The sequence below is a fragment of the Zalophus californianus genome, chromosome 13 (assembly GCF_009762305.2).
Source record: "Zalophus californianus isolate mZalCal1 chromosome 13, mZalCal1.pri.v2, whole genome shotgun sequence".
Classification (NCBI taxonomy): Eukaryota; Metazoa; Chordata; class Mammalia; order Carnivora; family Otariidae; genus Zalophus; species Zalophus californianus.
The window spans coordinates 49,815,010-49,832,284 of NC_045607.1; the positions used below are offsets into that span (position 1 = coordinate 49,815,010).

At 43.7% G+C, this 17,275-nt stretch overlaps 1 protein-coding gene across 3 annotated transcripts in view; it reads left to right on the plus strand.

Annotated features, from left to right (window-relative positions):
• Positions 1-17,275, plus strand: part of SLC24A2 (solute carrier family 24 member 2) — a 244,530-nt gene that overhangs the window by 191,923 nt on the left and 35,332 nt on the right. For all 3 annotated transcript variants that reach the window (XM_027616211.2, XM_027616212.2, XM_027616210.2), the window contains 2 exons: positions 1,743-1,841; positions 4,764-4,882. In XM_027616211.2, coding sequence (XP_027472012.1) covers positions 1,743-1,841; positions 4,764-4,882 — 218 coding nt within the window. The remainder of the gene's footprint in view (positions 1-1,742; positions 1,842-4,763; positions 4,883-17,275) is intronic.

A 17,275-nucleotide genomic window follows, 5' to 3' on the forward strand; every position in this document is an offset into this window, starting at 1 on the left:
GGTTGGCACCCACGCTGCCAACTGCAAGCAGTCACAACCGCCTCCTTCCCTCCTCCTTCCTTGAACTCCTTCTTTTTCTCTTCATTTTCTGGCCTTTCTTATTCCCTTTCACCTCCTCCTCCTCCTAATCCCCAGGCTTTCTTTTCTTTCCCCCTTTCTTCCCAGTTTCCCTCAGAAATTAAATAAAAACAGCTGAATTCAAAATACCTTTCAGCATGGTGACCCTAACGCTGACGGTCAAGCTCCCTCAGAGATGGACATCGCGCCTATCACCTCATCCTTCTTCCTCATTCCTCATGAAGCCCAAGCCCCATGCCAGCCTACTTGGCTCTGTGTTACATTTCCTTTCCTGTTCCCTTCGAGAGTGTGAGCTCTGGTGCACGTTCATCGCCTACACAGAGGCGTTCCCGTCCTAGAGGCCGCCTTTGTGGTAGCAAGGTGCCTGGGCTTATGACTGATGGAGCTGGGAAACAGAAAGGGCTCCATCTGGGGTCACCTTCACCATTGGAATCAGCTGATGCCACTCTAGCTTCCAGCTTCTGTGGCCCTCACCCTGTCACGCAAGTCACTGCTATGACCACACTCCATGGCTTCCATCCGTGAGGAGGGGGAGCTAAGTCGATGTCGACCTACTATGTCCCATCCTAAGAAAAGAGACCCTCCAAGAGAAACGTCTGGGTTTTGATTTGGTTTGGTTCCGTTTGGGTCTAACTAGAAAGGTAAAATGAGCTCCCATGTTAGTACGCTAGAGAATCCAGCCAACACAAATCCCTACTGAGAACACTGTAGAGCTTGTGGTGCACTGAAGGGCTCATCCTATCTGAATCTAGGCAAGAACCAGTCCATTTAAAATGAGACTCCTTTGTACCTTGAATGTTCCTGGGCAGGGCGGGGGGAGGTGCAGAGGGGATCAAGGATTAAAAAAGAAAGCAAAATGGGCTATGTTTCACTAATTCCTACATTTTTGCATGCTTTTTATTTTCCTGTGCTTGTTGCATGCATTTAACCATTAATTATGTCAATAATGGAGAAGAAATTAAGTGTCTTACTTGTGGTATAGCTGTTTGAAATGATGATTTTGAGAATTTGGAGTATTTTTCCAGCACCTTCCCGTAAGTGGCTCATCACCGGCAGACTTCACTTGCTGTGCTCAGTTGATCGTTCTTTGCCCTAAATCCCCAGGTGGAAGCAGATGCCTCCTTGATGCTTTAATTGCTGCTGACTCAGCTAATTTGGAGAGCTGGGATGCATCCTCCCAGCTCGTTTAGAAACTTTAATGTTGGTTAAGATAGATGTCTGGAAACCGAAGTCAACTCAAAGGACCCCTGGGCTTGGCTTTTCATGGTCGAAAGCCAGTTCTGGGATGGACATTTAATTCCAGAGAAATGGCTGTCTCTAGAGCAGCTCCATGTTTTTAGACCTGTTTTGGATCTCAGCAGGAGAGGGGGGTTTAGTGATGACTGGTGCCTTCCTTTATTTTGTAAGCAAGCAGGAGGGAGGGAGGACGTCCAAGGCAAACCTTTCATCTGTGGTCTGGTGGCTTGAGATTCTCAACAGAGAATCTCAAAGAATCCACAAAGGTAAGAACGTACCCCTCATGCAGGGCACAGGGTGTTTGGGTTGAGCAGAAAGTTGTGCAAGCCACGTGCCTGTTGGGCCAGTGCTTCGCCATTTTCCGCGAGCCCCTCTCTTTATCTTCCTCCTCATTGTGTCTCCTTTTCCACTGCTTTCTCTTGCTTCAGGGAGGTTCAGAGAAAAGGCTTCTATTCTCCACAAGATCGCCAAGAAGAAATGCCAGGTGGATGAGAACGAGAGGCAGAACGGGGCTGCCAATCACGTGGGTGAGTGCAGAGAAACTCGCATCCCATGCCGTTCCCGGAGAGCACGGAGGGGCGCGGGGAGGCAGGGCCCAGCGTGGGCCCCTTGACTCGGTGCGGACCCGCAACCCTGCAGCTCAGCCCGTTCCTGGGTGTCCGCAAGAGCCCATTTTCCCTGGGGGGCACAGGGCATAAATGGATACACTATGTCACCTACTCCGGGGGAACTCCAAGAAGAGTAAAATGATTCTCTGAGGAACCTAAAGTAAAACCGGCTTCTAACCAGGCATTTCCCTTGAAGAGTAGAAAATCATTTCATTTCAGGAATTCCACAGAAGGACGACCCACACATACACCTGTCTTTTTTAATGTTTAACAAAATGTGAGAGTATCCTTTCTGAGATTCTTGCCTGGTAACCAGATGCTGACACGCTATACTTGGGACATGGCTCATGCCACACCCACTAAGTTACCAGACAGTTCACTTGGTCACTCCTGAACTGAGTGACGGGGTCCTTGCGAGGTGACACCACCTCTCCTTTCTCAAGAATTCAGCAATTGCAGCCCAGGTCTCTTTGGGCTGACTTTTTCTGAGTGCCCGTGTGAACCAGATCGTGACATTCAGACATCTTATTTTAACTCGGAACATGATGTTCCTCCTCTCCTGTCTGCAACTATAATATAATCCACTAATTCTAAATTCAGACTAAATTTAACCTAATCTGGATCTCTGCTACAAACAGTGCTGTTGCCCAAGAAACTGCAATGATCTGCAGACAAAATGCAACAGTGTTGCACTCAAAATATGGGACACTCCTTAGGAGAGTTTCTGCCTCTCCTGATTGCCTGACTTCTGGCTCCCTGACAACCTTTGGCCAAGGAACAGTCAAGATTCTATTGGGTATGAAAAGAAAAACCTGAGGGGAATAAGCTGAGATGTTAAATATTGTGTGCAGGAGCTGTTTCTTCTCATCAGTTCACGTCTGTTCTCGAACATCTTAATTCCACTTTGGGACCTGATCGTCCCATGTTGGTAGGGTCAGGTTTGGCCATCGTGGGCTGATCTCAATGTTGTCTCACTTCAGCCAGTAGACACCCCAAAACCCAGTTTTAATATTTCCCCAGGTACTTGGTGTTTGGTATTTTTCATGACTGGACCAAGCATATTAGGATCAGTTGGTGCAGCCACATACAGCAAAACACCACATACATAACACTGCTACTATTAAAAACATGGAAAGATAAAATACATTTGAGCTTCTGTGGCTTTTTGTATTTAAATATACTTATGCCTCTGTATCCCACCACTAAATACATGAGTCAACAGAAACACTTCCCTGTGATTTCCAAAATGTGGCCACCTCAAGCCCAATCATTTTTATGTAACTCTCAAAATATTTTCTACTGATAAAAGTGTGTCGTCCTTCGGAAGTTACTAGAAACAAACATTCTGACACTCTATGAGTGGCCCGATACTGCTTGTATCTGAGACCGAGGAGCATGACCATGCTCCCGGCAAGCCTGACACAGACCCCCAAGGCTTCATTGTCTCCTGAAATCCAAGAAGACTGGGACATGGCCCATGCCACACCCACTAAGTTGCCAGACGGTTCACTTGGTCACTCCTGAACTGAGTGACGGGGTCCCAGCACAGACAGAAGGCCTAAGCACCTTTCTATTTCACTCCCACTGAAGTCATGGCAGACCTTGGTGGTGCTGATCACTGATCACATGAGGTGCTCCCCTGAGCCCCCAAAAGAAATCATCTAGTGCCAGGCAGTGACTATAATAATGATCAGAATAGTTTGTTGCTTGCTTGCTTGCTCTGTCCCAGCTCTGTGCCAGGTGCTTTATATGCATGTTCTTGTTTAATTTTTGCAGGCGTACCCTTTGATTGTATCGTTGTTAACAGTATTAGCACATCACCCCATTTGCACAGGCAAGGAAGCTAAATCTCTGAGAAGTTGAATTACTTACTAGGCATCCCACAGCATAAGCAGTAGAACCAGAGTATGAGCCCAGGCCTGTCTGAGATGCCCAGTATCAGAGAGTCCCAGTGCTTCACCATGACCCTGGAGGCACTTCTAACTCCCAGAGGAAAACTGGAATTGGTACCTGCTGACCTGTGGCTTCATGCTAGGCAGATGTTATCTCGCACTTAGGAATGACAGACGTTTCCCTCTGTTACCTGTTCGGCTTCCCCTCGCCTTATTTGCCATAGGATGCCCAGGTGTAGAATGTGCTGAATAGCATTCTCCAGGCATTTTGAGAAGGCCGGGCTCTTGAGCCTGCCCCCACCACCCAGACACTGGCAGCCTTGTGCGTGCAACGCACCTAGAGAATTCGAGCTGGAGGCAGTGGGCCTTAAGGTCAACCAGTTAAACCCCCTCATTTCACAGATAAGGTTCCTAAAACCCAGAGAAAGGAGATTTGCCTGAAGTGACAGCCCGATAATGGCAGAACAAAGTCTTGGACCCAAGTCTCCTGGGTCCCTAGCCAACAAATATCCTTTCCAGAATGTTGTATAAAAGAGAAGATCCTGATGTAAAAAAAATGCAAGAGGTGTGGTCCTGGATATAATATTAGTGTACAGATTGAGCATGGTTTTGGTGAAAAAATGTTTGTGTTCATGTTCTTGAATGGCTACTTGGTGACTTTGCCTAGCATAGAGAATGTGTGCCAGGGGAGCTGAATGGGGACTCAAGATATCAGGCCAGACTGAGAGAGCCAGAGAGCTATTAAAGAGAGGAGGACTGAAAACGCTGAGAGGTATTGGAAAGAATGGTAAAAATCCTTTGCCATTTGGCACCACCCCAGCCCTGGGCCTTAACCCCTCCAGGACCACTGTCTTCTTTGACCCAACATTTCAGGACGTTCCTTCCAACATGGCTCTTACCCCCGTTGACTCCATTTGCTTTCTCTGTGTGTGTCTACATTGTACCACAGAAAAAATAGAGCTCCCAAACAGCACCAGCACGGAGGTTGAAATGACACCACCCAGTGATGCTTCGGAACCCGTACAAAATGGAAATCTCTCCCACACCATCGAAGCTGCAGAAGCCCAGGTACGGCTTTTTCCCCTTGTTCTTGATGTCCTAACACAGCTTCCCTTCTCGGAGGCCCACGCTCCCAGGCAGGGCAGACACCCGGGAGAATGGGTTCTCTTCGCGTCTGTTGCTCAGTACCAGCAAAGGCCCCCCACGTGTGTCACGCTCTTCGTGTACTGAATGAATTCACACATTCTCTGAGTCTCAGAGTGAGATCGGCGGCCTCGTCCATTTCATCTCCCCAAGATCAAAATACAGATCCCTGGGCCATACTCCAGACCTGATGCAACAGAATCTTGGGTTAACATCTTCCAGATATCAACATTTAAACTCGCTTCCCGGTGATTCTCAGTAAATGATAAAGTTCGTTGGCTGTCACAGTCTAATCCTTTCGATGTGTCTTTAAGATTAAGGGTAAGTAACCAAGAAACTACAGCCATCACACCCTGGTTAACGCCCCTTGGCCTTCCCTCTCTCCACAATAGAAATTAATCAATACTCTGGCCCGTTCTGCCATCCAGTGGTGCAACCAATAGGCAGCTGTTCGATTTAATAGTTGTAATACTCAACTTTCCGCGTGCTCTATGCCACGGACTTGGTACTGGGCACTTTACATATATTGCCTTTAAATCTCACAGCTGAAGGCGTAGGTCTTTCCTTTCTCCATTTTAGAGTTGAGGAAGCTAAAGCGTGACAAGATGAAGTGCTTAATCAGGACTACCTAGCTGGTAGGTAGCAGAGCTGAGATTCAATCCCCGGTCCATCTAAATGCAGTGCCTGGACTATTTCCAGCACACAGCATTGCCTCTGGACCACAGCTGCTCACAAAAGGAAACAGAGCCACCCAAAAGTAGGTGATGCTTGCCACATTTCTGGATCTCCTCCTCACTAAGTGTATCAGGATTTCTAAGGCATAGGGCCCCAACTCACATTTTCATCAGGCACACTCGGTCGATGTTTCTCAAACTCGAATGTGCTTACAAAGCTCCTGGGGGATCATGTTAAAATTCAGAATTGGATATGTCAGGTCTGGAGTGGGTCCCAGAGTCTGCAAAGTTAGCGAGCCCCCAGATGGTTCTGCCACGGCTGGTCCAAGGACCTCACTTTGAATAGCACTGCTGTAAAGTTTGTGACCTACTTCTCTAGAAAGAGTTTTCCCAATGAGCTGGAAAGTTACATGGTGCCCACAAACAGAAGCCAGACTACAACAAATCTATTCCAGCACCCTCTTCTCCTTTATGCCAGGATACACTCTGCAACGGAGCCTGCACTTCTTAGGGGGAAAAAAAAACATGCTAATTGTTGCCCGTTGCCCTTATTCCCTGAAAGAATAGGCAAGAAAAGTCTCCTCACTTAAAGGAAATGGTAAAGATATTGAGCACCTTCTCATGTACCTGTTGGTCATTTGAATATCTTCTTTGGAAAAATACCTATTCGGGTCTTTTGCTCATTTTTTAATCAGGTTATTTTTTTATTTCGCTATTGCGTTGTAGGGGTTCCTTATATAGTTTGGATATTAACCCCTTATCAGATATATGGCTTGGCACACATTTTTTCTCATTCCATAGATTGCCTTTCATTTTGGGAAGGGTTTCCTTTGCTGTGCTTTTCATATATATATATATATATATGTATATACACACACACACACACACACACACACACACACACATACACACACCCCAAATGACCATGTTGTACACCTTAAATAGATATGATTTGTATTTGTCCATTACACATCAGTAAAGCTAGAAAAGAAATAACGAAAGGAAATGATAAAGAAAGGGAGCTCCTTCTGCCCTGTCTCCTCTGCCTTCTAGGCTCTTGCCCTTCTGCCCAGAGCTCTGTGGTCCCCTCGCATTAGCTCAAGTGTAAGCTGGCAGAGCCACTTATGTCCACATGGCTAAACAGCATGTGGCAACAGGAGGTGGGCCCCAAGGACATCTGGCTGCCCTTGGGGATGGCACGGTCACAGGTGTGCGGAGGGCAGCATCCTCATTGTGCCTCTCCATCTGGCTGGCAGAGGGACATCTGTGCCCCCCACAAGGGAGGACCTTGCTGCAGGGCAGTGAGAGAGCCCCACCTGGCCCCTCTCTGAGCAGAGTCGTGCCCCCCAGGTCTCACACAGGGAAACAGGACAGTTTTGTGCACCACCTCAAGGGCAAAGAGACCTCCGAGGAGTCGTGCGTGCTGGCCGCAGGACAGCCTGGTGGGGAATGGCGGATCCACCCGGAGCGAGTTACCTAATCTCGCTTCATACTCCCCGTTGACAAATTATAGATAATAACGGTGCCGGCCTCTTTGGGGTTATTAGGAGAGTTACATGAGAAAATGTATGGAAAGCACTTAGCACAGAGCTAAATGCTGCTATTTATATTATTCTGTGCCCACACTTACCGTATAAATCCCAGCCAAGGTGTTCCTTCCCTGAAGGAGCTTGTTTAAGTAAAATGAAAATGTAATATATATAGATAGAGATGCTATAGATGGACAAACACACATAAACAGATAAGAAAATACTTATTCATATACATATGTGTGTGTGTGTGTATATATATATATATATATAAAATCTCTGGGGGTATTCAGGATATAATAAATAAACAAACACTTGTGGTAAGTAATTATAGCCCAGTGTGACCACAGAGCTCTGTGCAAAGTGCTCTGGGAGCCTGTCAGAGGAAGAAGTTGACACAAGAGAAAGTGTAAAAGCTTCAAGGAGGAGGTAACATTTGACTGGGTGTTGATGGGTGAGTAGGAGTTCATTGCTCAGAGAAGGAGATGACAAGTGCAAAGGTGTAAAACCTTAAGAGGGAAGTTCATGTTTAGTGATGGGTGAGAAGGCCAGTGGACCCGGAGACTGAGGCAGAAGGTGAGGAATGAAGAGAGATCCACTAAGAAAGGTAAATGGGGTTGAAACTCTTCAACTGTTCAATCAGAAAAATTTTAAGTGTTCATCTAATATGTGTCAGGCACTGGGCTGGGCCCTGGAGACACCCACATGTTCCAGCCAAGCAGAGAATCTGCAGATACGAACCAAGATAGAGATGACCACAAGGGCCAAGAAGCAAATTCAGCATGGTGGTGTGGCGAGGACTTGTGGAGGGCCCTTGTAGGTTGGGAGCTGCGGGGAGGCCTCACTAAGGAAGTGGCATTTGAACTGAGGCTGAACTCCAAGGTCGCAGCCAAGGAAACAGCACCCGCAGAGGCAGAAATGAGTTAGGCTTCTTCGAGGAGCAGAAAAGTCAGCGTGGCTGGTGGGTGGGGAGCAGAGGGAGGGAGGGTGCTGACAATGAGGTGGTACAGGAGGGCCAAGCAGAGCTGGCTCACCTTGTAGACCGTGATAAAGAAGTTGACTTCCTTCTAGGGTAGCAACAAGCCACTGGAGCTTCCCAGATATGATCTGCTCTTCTACAAAATCCCTAGGGCTGTGCTGCCATGTGGAGAGTGAATTTGGGGCAGGAGGGTTGTATACCAATAGTGGGGCAAAGGGGTCACTGTAGGAGCTGAGGCTGAGAGCTAATGGTGGCATGGACCAGTGCAGTAGACCTGAAGGTATGGAAAAATACGTGGATCGTGAAGGGCATTGGAGGCTCCACCAAGCAGTCTGGACTTCACCCTGTCAGGAGTGGGGAGCCGCAGAGGGTTTAGAGGAAGCACTGTCAGTGTCAGATTTGGAAGAGAGGAGCATAGTGCTTTCAGGATGCTCAAGAAGGGCCCAGAGTGAGGGAAGACTAGATACAGGGCAGCAAGGGAAGAGCCTCTCGGTTCAAGGATCAGCAAACTATGATCCATGGCCAAATCTGGACTGCAGACTATTTTAATTCAACCCGTGAGACGAGAATGTTTTTACATTTTTAAAGGTTTAAAAAAAACACTAGCAGCATATGTGACAGAGACCATATGGGCCACAAAGCCTAAAATATTTACTATCTGGCCCTTTACAGGAAAAGTTTGCCCACCCCTAGACCATCTGCAGTCTTTAAAAAAGAGAGAGAGAGAGAGAAAGAAAAAGAATAAGGAAGCTCTTCATGTATTGATACAGAATGATCTTCAATATATGTTAAATGAAAAAGGCATACTGCCTAATCGTACCCAGTCTAGGATATTTGTACGAGGGGAGAAAACGGAGGGAAATGACATATATATTTGCTTGGGATGCTACTGAAAAAACTGGTCATGCTGACTACCTCCTGAACCAGGGTGTGGGTGATGGGGAACCAGGGCGGCAAAGAGTCCTTTCGGTACGCAGCTTTGTAGCTTTTAAATTTTGAACCAGGTACCTGTATTCCCTATTCCAAAAAATGCAACAACGATAAAAATAATGGGTGAAATTAAAACAGAATCAGTATGTTTTAGTAGTGTAAGATCAGAGACTCTGGAGACAGACCACATGAATCCAAGTCCCAGATCCACCACTTACCTGCTCTGTGACATCGGCCACCTTACTTAACCTCTCTGTTCTCCATTTTCCTTCTCTGTGAAACGTGGATAATAATCCTATTTCATACCATTACCGTGAGACTAGAGTCTCTTAGAACAGTTCTTGGCACATAGAAAACACTGCCTGGGTGTTTGCTATTATGAGCAGTACTTAGTAAAACTTAAAAAATGGTTATCTATCAAGTAGCCCAGGTGACAAGGCCTTAGACCAAGTATTGGCTGTGACATGGACAGCCAACGGCTGGATCTGAGAGCCATGTCTGAGATGGCATTGAGCAGATCCGGACCTGGAGAGGGAACAGGAAATGAAGGTGTAGGTGATCCTGAGGTTGCCAGGCTGAGGACACTGGGTGATGAGGTACGTTAGGGCTAGGACTCCAGAATCAGAATAAAGATGTGAAATCAGAACACTCAGCCCCTTCCCCCCCTTCACTCCCCAAAGCACAGCTTCCCCAGAAATATTCAGTGCCTTTATGGTGTTAGTTTCATCTCTTTCCCAGTTGTATGTTTATCACACTACATGAAGAATGAGGTGTGCATCCTGACTTTATTAATGGAAATTATGAGGCCCATGCACCACACACGCACTGCTGGTATTCTCTGGAGACTTGAGCCTGTCTCATGTAATTAACCTGCTCTTTCAAAATCCCTATTTACAAGGGAACTAATTTTACACTGACACCTCATCTCTGAGAGCTTTCTCCAGTACAGACTTGACACTGGCAATGAAGAACATTTTAAAATAGTCTCTTTCACAGAGGGAGCCCCTTTGCAGGAGGTTTTTTGCTTCATTTGTACGTTCTCTGGAGAACCAAGAAATAATCTGACTTGTAAACGGCTTGGTGCTAATTATCTCCTCCCAGTGACTGCTGACACAATGCAGTCATTTTAACTCAGAATGGATTCCAGCTGCCGCAGAGAAGTCGCCTCCAAATTTGCAGTGTTGGGACTTTATCCAGGTTCGGAAGACAATTGAAAGAAACAGTCCCACCCAGAACCCAGCATTTTCGTACACTTTCCTTCTGCCATTTAGACAACAGCCAGGTAATGGCACTTGGGTGGATTGCTGCATGAAGATGCCCAACCTCAATGCATCATGGTGCTTGATGCAAGACACGGCAGAACACTTTAAATACACGTTCACGGTGACAGGGCAGAAGGGGCAATGCCTTGCAAACGTCTTAGATTCTGCAGTCTGAAAGTCTGACTTCTTTTTTATTGTGTCCTATGTGTCATGTATCGGGAGCTGGTGTTTTATATGTTGCAGCTTTTATTTCATTTTGCCTCTAAGATTTCGCTCTGTCCTTAGGGAAATCAGAATTGTCCTTGCTTTGGTGAAAAGTTACACAGGTGCACCAGTGGGCAAACAGATTTATATAAGAAAATCACATTCCTAGGAAAAAAAGATAAACAGACCAAGAATGTATAAAATGCATGCTTCTTTTCTTACTTGCTTTCTGTACACTTAAATATCACTTTAGTGTGGTAAGCCCTTCCTTTCTCCCTTTGAGAACTCAGTCCTGATTTATTTCTCCCCAGTCTAGCATTGGCCTTTACCTAAGCTCAGGAGAGTTTTTAAGGTCTGCTTTCATAAAGCCTCATAGTGCTGATAAAAATGTTTCAGTATTATGTGACTAAGAGTGAGTAGAGAAAGATGATGAAAGTGAGTTGATTTTAGATTTCTCAAAAAAAAAAGACAAAATGCACAGAAATATCTCCTTTCCATTAAATTTGGATCTCTGAGGGTGGTTAAAAAAAAAAAAAAGCCAGCATCATTAACAAGGTAGCAGTTTATTACCGGTTGTTCTTGTTGTTCTTCAGTTTTGGAGCTCTTTCGGGAGACTTCATAATAAATTTTGGTCAAAAATGTTAGCGCTGATAGGGATTTCCAAGATTATTGAAGCAGATGGTACCTAGAATCCCCATGATGTCTTCCTAAAATATTACCCTTAGTTAGCAAACGTTTATGTTCTCGGCAATAGTGAGGTTTAACAGAGGGTTGTGAACCTCGAACCTTCCTGTTATTCAAAGAGCAGTTATCTTTCCTCAGTGACTAAGGTGTAAGAGCCAGGGCTGCCATCTTGGAAAGTTTGAAAATAGCCAAAGATCGCATTTCCCTCTATTGATGGGATTATTCAACCTCTTGGAACAGGAGTGAAGCCTAACAAGAGGATTCTGGCCCCCAAGAAATGCAGGCTTTGGTGGAAAGTGGGATGTGTCTGTGTGCCTGACGCTGCCAAAGCACAGGGCAGGGCTGGGGGGAGATGCAAAGGCCCGATAGTGAAAGGAAAAGAATATCCAAAGATTCTCCATCTGACTGGACTTTTCAAGGCCCACGCCATGTTAGAACTATGATTGCCTCAGAAAAGAAACTCATTAGTATCAGAGAAAACCCAATACAATTTTTTTTTTAGAAAGTAGATATTATAGTGTCTTACCTAACAGACCCTACTGCAGGAGTTCATTCCATTTCTGAAAGAGAGAACATTTGTTCTTCAAACCTATACATATATTTTTCTAAGGAAAAGTTGAGATCCAGTTTGTATATCTGATGACCTGAACAATAATTACGAACTGCTTAAGATGCACCCAAAGGCCTTCAAATACATTTTAAAATGAAATTAAGATCAGACTCAAATTTCTGACTAAATTTGAAATCAACAAAGAATTATATATTCACTGAGAATCTTACTGTTAATAACACCATTTGTCATTGTGCTTTCTGAAAGAGTTTGAAGAATGTCTATTAATCATGCACATAAAGTACATTAAGGGCCGACTATTAATAAAAAGGAAAAAAAACTCTATTACCTCCCTGGAAAAAAAAAATACTGACATTAATATTACTCTTCCTATGAGTAAGTCTAATCCATTTAAAATGATGGGAATTATTTTTGAATTATTTTTTATGATTCTTCCGGTAGCTTTTATGTTGACAAATCTTTTATGATTTGTATCGGCAAGATTTACAAAACCCATGAAAACGATACAAAAAAAAAAAAAACATTTACAACAGCAACACAGAAAGCAATCCATCTTGTCCGTAGGTTGCACCTCAGAATTATTTGGGCAAAATGCATAGTGAAGAAAAGCAATTGCATTCCACCAGACTCTTCAAATGCCATTTTATATTGCAATAAAATGGTTTCTTGGCTTTCGGAGAAGTTAGGTCCAGACAGCTCCATCACTCACAGCAAGATCCTTTGAAAACTTGATTTCAATTCAAAGTCATGTAGAAGCAGATTACGCTTTTTTCAGGTTGCCATTGCTGAGTGAAACCTTATTTGTTTTTAATATGTTAAATTCTTGATGTTTGGGGTTTTTTTTTATTTTTCCATCTATATATAAAACAAACCATATGATGGTATTATAAGGGGAGTGAGTTATTTCTTACCACTAGGTGGGCAGAGATTTATCACTTTTTAAAAAATTTGTTTGCTACTTAAATGTTAGGTCTGTTGGTTCAGGATGTCCACACAGAAGGCAGTATAAATGTCTCAGATGGTGCATCCTTCCAAAAATAAGATGCTTTTGACTTGCCTCTTTTTGACATATCTCTTAGAAAAAAGTGATAGAAACATAGAAGATAAAAAACAGAGTGGAAAGAATGAGGTATATTGGTAAAAATATATATAAAAATGCAATGACATTGAGAAACTAAGAACAAAAGTAAAGGAATTTTTCAGACTCAAAGAATGAGTAAAAAAAAAAGATGATTTCAAAATAAATTACAGCAAGTGAACACAATGATTTATTTCAAAGCCAAAAAAAAAAAACTATTGAAATTTTTAAAAGATAAATATTCATATTGTCAGTGTGTGTAAGTCTGCTTGGGCTACCATAAAATACCATAGACTGGATGGCTAAAACCACAGAAATTTGTTTTCTCACAGTTCTGAAGTCTCCAAGTTCAAGATCAAGGTTCTGGCCAATTCACTTCCTGACAAGGGCTCTCTTCCTGGCTTGCAGGTGGCTGCCTTCTCTCTATGTCCTCATATGGCCTTCCTTGTACACATAAGGCAGGGTGGGGGGCACCCTCTGATGTCTCCTTTTACAAGAACATTAATGCTGTCGGATCAGGGACCCACTCCTTTGACCTCATTTAACTTTAAGTACTTCCTTCAAGGTCCCATCTGCAAATACAGTCAAACTAAGCGTTAGGGCTTCAACATATGAATTTTGGAAGGACACAAACATTCTGTCCATTATTAACAGTCACTAAGTACTCATCTTAGAGTTGAGTAAATAACAATTTTTTCCAAATGCAACTCTCTGGTTTTCCATCATTTGGATCTAACAGTTTTTCTTCTTCCAGACTGTCCTGTTTTCCTTCCCTTTTCAGAGAGAAAAATCGAGCAAATGGCAAATGAGGTTTCCCTTAGCCACTAGAGCCCTTAGCTGACCCGTCCCAGAACTCTGAGTTTGCTTTCAAAATGAATCACAACACAACTTAACTTGGCAAATCCTGAACTATGGCTCTAGTGTCCCCCAAATTTATTTTTTCTTGTGCCACTTAGAGATTTTGAGTACAGATTTTTGGGTCTGTGAGACCAAAATGATCCGCAACCCAGTAGTGAATATTTTTATAGGTCAATCTTTTTCATATGCCAATTTCAAGCGTGATGTTCTATTTCTGTGATAGATATAATGAAGGCCACCGGTATGTTGACCCCACTAATTGACCAATCAATTTAGGGAAAAATGGAGAAGAGAATCACTTACCATCCGTCCCTAAGCCAGCTGGTATTTGTGGGTGGGAGTTTATCATAAATTTTTAACACTATTTCTACTTCTATTTAATCCACCTAGTCTATGGCATTTTGTTACGTCAGCCCAAGCAGACTAATACACTAACCATATGGATATTTATCTTTTTAAATATCTCATTCTTTAAATTTTTTTATTTATTAATTTTGGGGGGCAGGGGAGAGGCAGAGAGAGGGAGAGAAAGAATCTCAAGCAGACTCCCTGCTGAGCGCAGAGCCTGAGGTGGGACTCAGTCCCACGACCCTGAGATTGTGACCTGAGCCTAAATCTAGAGTAGGATGCTCAACCAACGGAGCCACCCAGGCACCCCTAAATATCTCATTTTTTAATAGATTTCCTTTGTAAAGCACTGGTGTGATTTGAGCTTACAAAATGGAGAGCGCTCTCTAGAATGTTGCTTGGGAGGCACCTTTTACTTGCCAAATAGTTGTTGATTTCGGAGACTTTCACTGTATTAAAATGTGACTGTGCATACCTTTGAGAGCTCCAACTCTGCTATTGTTTTGAGCTCTGCACAAAACACAGAATCAAGGTGTCACAATATTATGAGTCTTGCCATCTGCTTGGAAGCTTTGTTTCTGATAGAAAGTCTACTTACAGCCTACCTACTGAAATAAAATAGCATTTTCTCCATAGAGCTGTGGAATTTTCCCTTTCATCCTATTTATAAAGGACTTCTGTTTAGTCATCTTACCTAAAAGGAAAATAAATTAGGTTGTCGATATCACTACAGTCAGTGAACACTCAGTAAATGTTGGATGAATGCATGGCTGGAGGAACAAAATTACTAGTTTCTACTTTTATGCCAACTAATTGAGTTATAGAATTTTATTGCTGGAAGTATCTTAATTCACTTGTCAAACTTCTTTCTCCTAGATGTCTTTGAAGAAATTGTTTTCATAACCACTTAGTAAATGTTGGATATTATTATTACTATTATTTTTCATGAGTGTTCACTATACCATTTTGAATAACTTTCATGAATTATCTCAGTTAATTTTATAACAGCAATAATGTTGTAAAAGACTGTTCTGGAGCAGAAGTGGGTCTTCTTGATCTATTAATCCCTCTCCAACAATTCCTTCATTGGGTAAGTCACCTTCAAGATTCTTCTCTCTCTCAGAGCCTGGCACACTCACCTTTTCACTGGCTCCCAAGGAAATCTAATTGGAAAAGTAAAACATGCCATCTTTGTCAAGGAGAGTATTTTTAATGCTTCAATAATGAAAGAGGACAGAGGTTGGAGGAGAAGCAGATAGTCCCTGTTTAAAGCCAACATTGTTTTGTGGTCCATATTTTTCCCCTGAGGTTCTACTGGCCTTTGAACACTGAATGCTGGAGTCCGGAAATAACCCACCTCCTATTTCAGTTCTTGCTAAAGTTAGCCTCAGGAAAGTTTATTATTATAAAGGGCTTAATCCATCTTCTACGATGGCCCCTAGACATTCATTTTAGAAGTAGCTAGTGCAAGATTATCCACAGTGGTGGGAATCGGGGGCAGCATCAAGCAATGAAGTGCACAACAAATCTCAAGCCCTCATTTTGGCCATTGATGTGGCTTAGTTGTCACCTCCCCGACCCCCCACCCCACCACAAGAAGCCTGGGCAAGATTTCAGTACTTTTTCCTTGGACAGAGGTACTAAAAAACAAGTCTTTCTTTTTCACCTATGTTTGAAGTCCTGGCATCCATTGATATTAGCCTCACATTTCATTTTTAAATTTGCACCTGGCACCTTACCCACAGAGACAGAGGAGGGAAGAAGGCATCACAGTGTGCCCTCCTATCCACATACCCCCCAAATCTGCTCTTTATTTCCCCTTCAAAGCTGCCCTGGATATTATAACAAGAATGCCATAGCACGAATAGCTTAGAAACAACAGAAATGTATTTCCCACAGTGCTGGAGGCTGAGAAGTCCAAGATCAAGTGACAGGTGATGGAATCCACTTCCTGGTTCATAAATGGCCATTTTGTTTACTGTGTCCTCACATGGCGGAAGGGACAAGCTCGCTCTCTGAAGTCTCTTTTATAGGAACACTCATCCCAGTCACAAGGGCTCTGCCACCATGACCTAATCACCTCCCAAAGGCCCCACCCCCGAACACCATCACACTGGGGAGTAGGACCTCAACATGAATTTCAGAGGGACACAAACACTCAGTCTGCAGCAGACTCAGAGAAAAGGAAAAGAATGCAACTAAGAACAGCAATGTGGGCCATCCAAAGCACCAGAAATCAGTTGTAGGCTCGATAAAATTAAGCACAATTATGTCGATTAAATGCTTAGTGTTGCTATAGCTAGTATAGGGTTTAATAGGTCAAGTTTATTGCAAATAAAGCTGGTGTAATTGGGCAAAATGCACATTTATATTTTTATTTAGCATACATTTTTTTTAGGAGTAAGGAAGGGAGGCAGTGTGAAATGGGGAAAGAGCCTTGAGCTGGGCGAGAAGTAGGAGGTAACTCAGGTCCGGCCTCACACCGTGACCTTTCTTCAGCATACCACTTCATCCCAGGGCCACATTCACCAAAGCGGGGTGCTGGTCTCAATGGACCAGTGCCCTTCAACCCTGAAATTCTGGGGCTCCTTCTCTTGGAGCCTAAAGCTCCTATCCTAAATGATCTCAGAGGGCTTTGATTGCAGCTTGTCTCTTATGATCTATCAGTGTCCACACGATGAACCAAGTAACAGAATTTCTTGGTCAGAAAGGTGGTCCCACTGTAAAGAATTGCAGGGGCAAAGAAGTTCTGCCTCATGATGACACAGATTTTAAGGGCTGCTAGGGCCTAAAATGCAGTGAGGGGTACCAGGACCAGGTGCTTTACAGATCACATGTAGTATATGTTCTTTGGCCATGCCATCATTCCCATTGGTTTGCCTAAGACCTCACCACTAGTTAATCACAGAGGTAAGATTCATGGCAGAAGGGAAGAGGGTTAACGTGTATTGATCCCTAGGTCTCTACCAGGCACTGTACATCCTACAGTTGCCTCAGAGTTACCATCCCCAGTCTATAGATGAATGGCCCCCGCATAGTCTAGACATTACACATTATATTAGTGCCTTGTTGAAAACTTGGTTGGAGTGTGATATTTTTAATATTCCTTATGCATCCATCCAACCTCACTCCTTAGGCTCAGCAGATGTTTTTATGAATCTGTATTCCCACTCTCAGCCCCCCTAGGCCCTGTAGGTGATT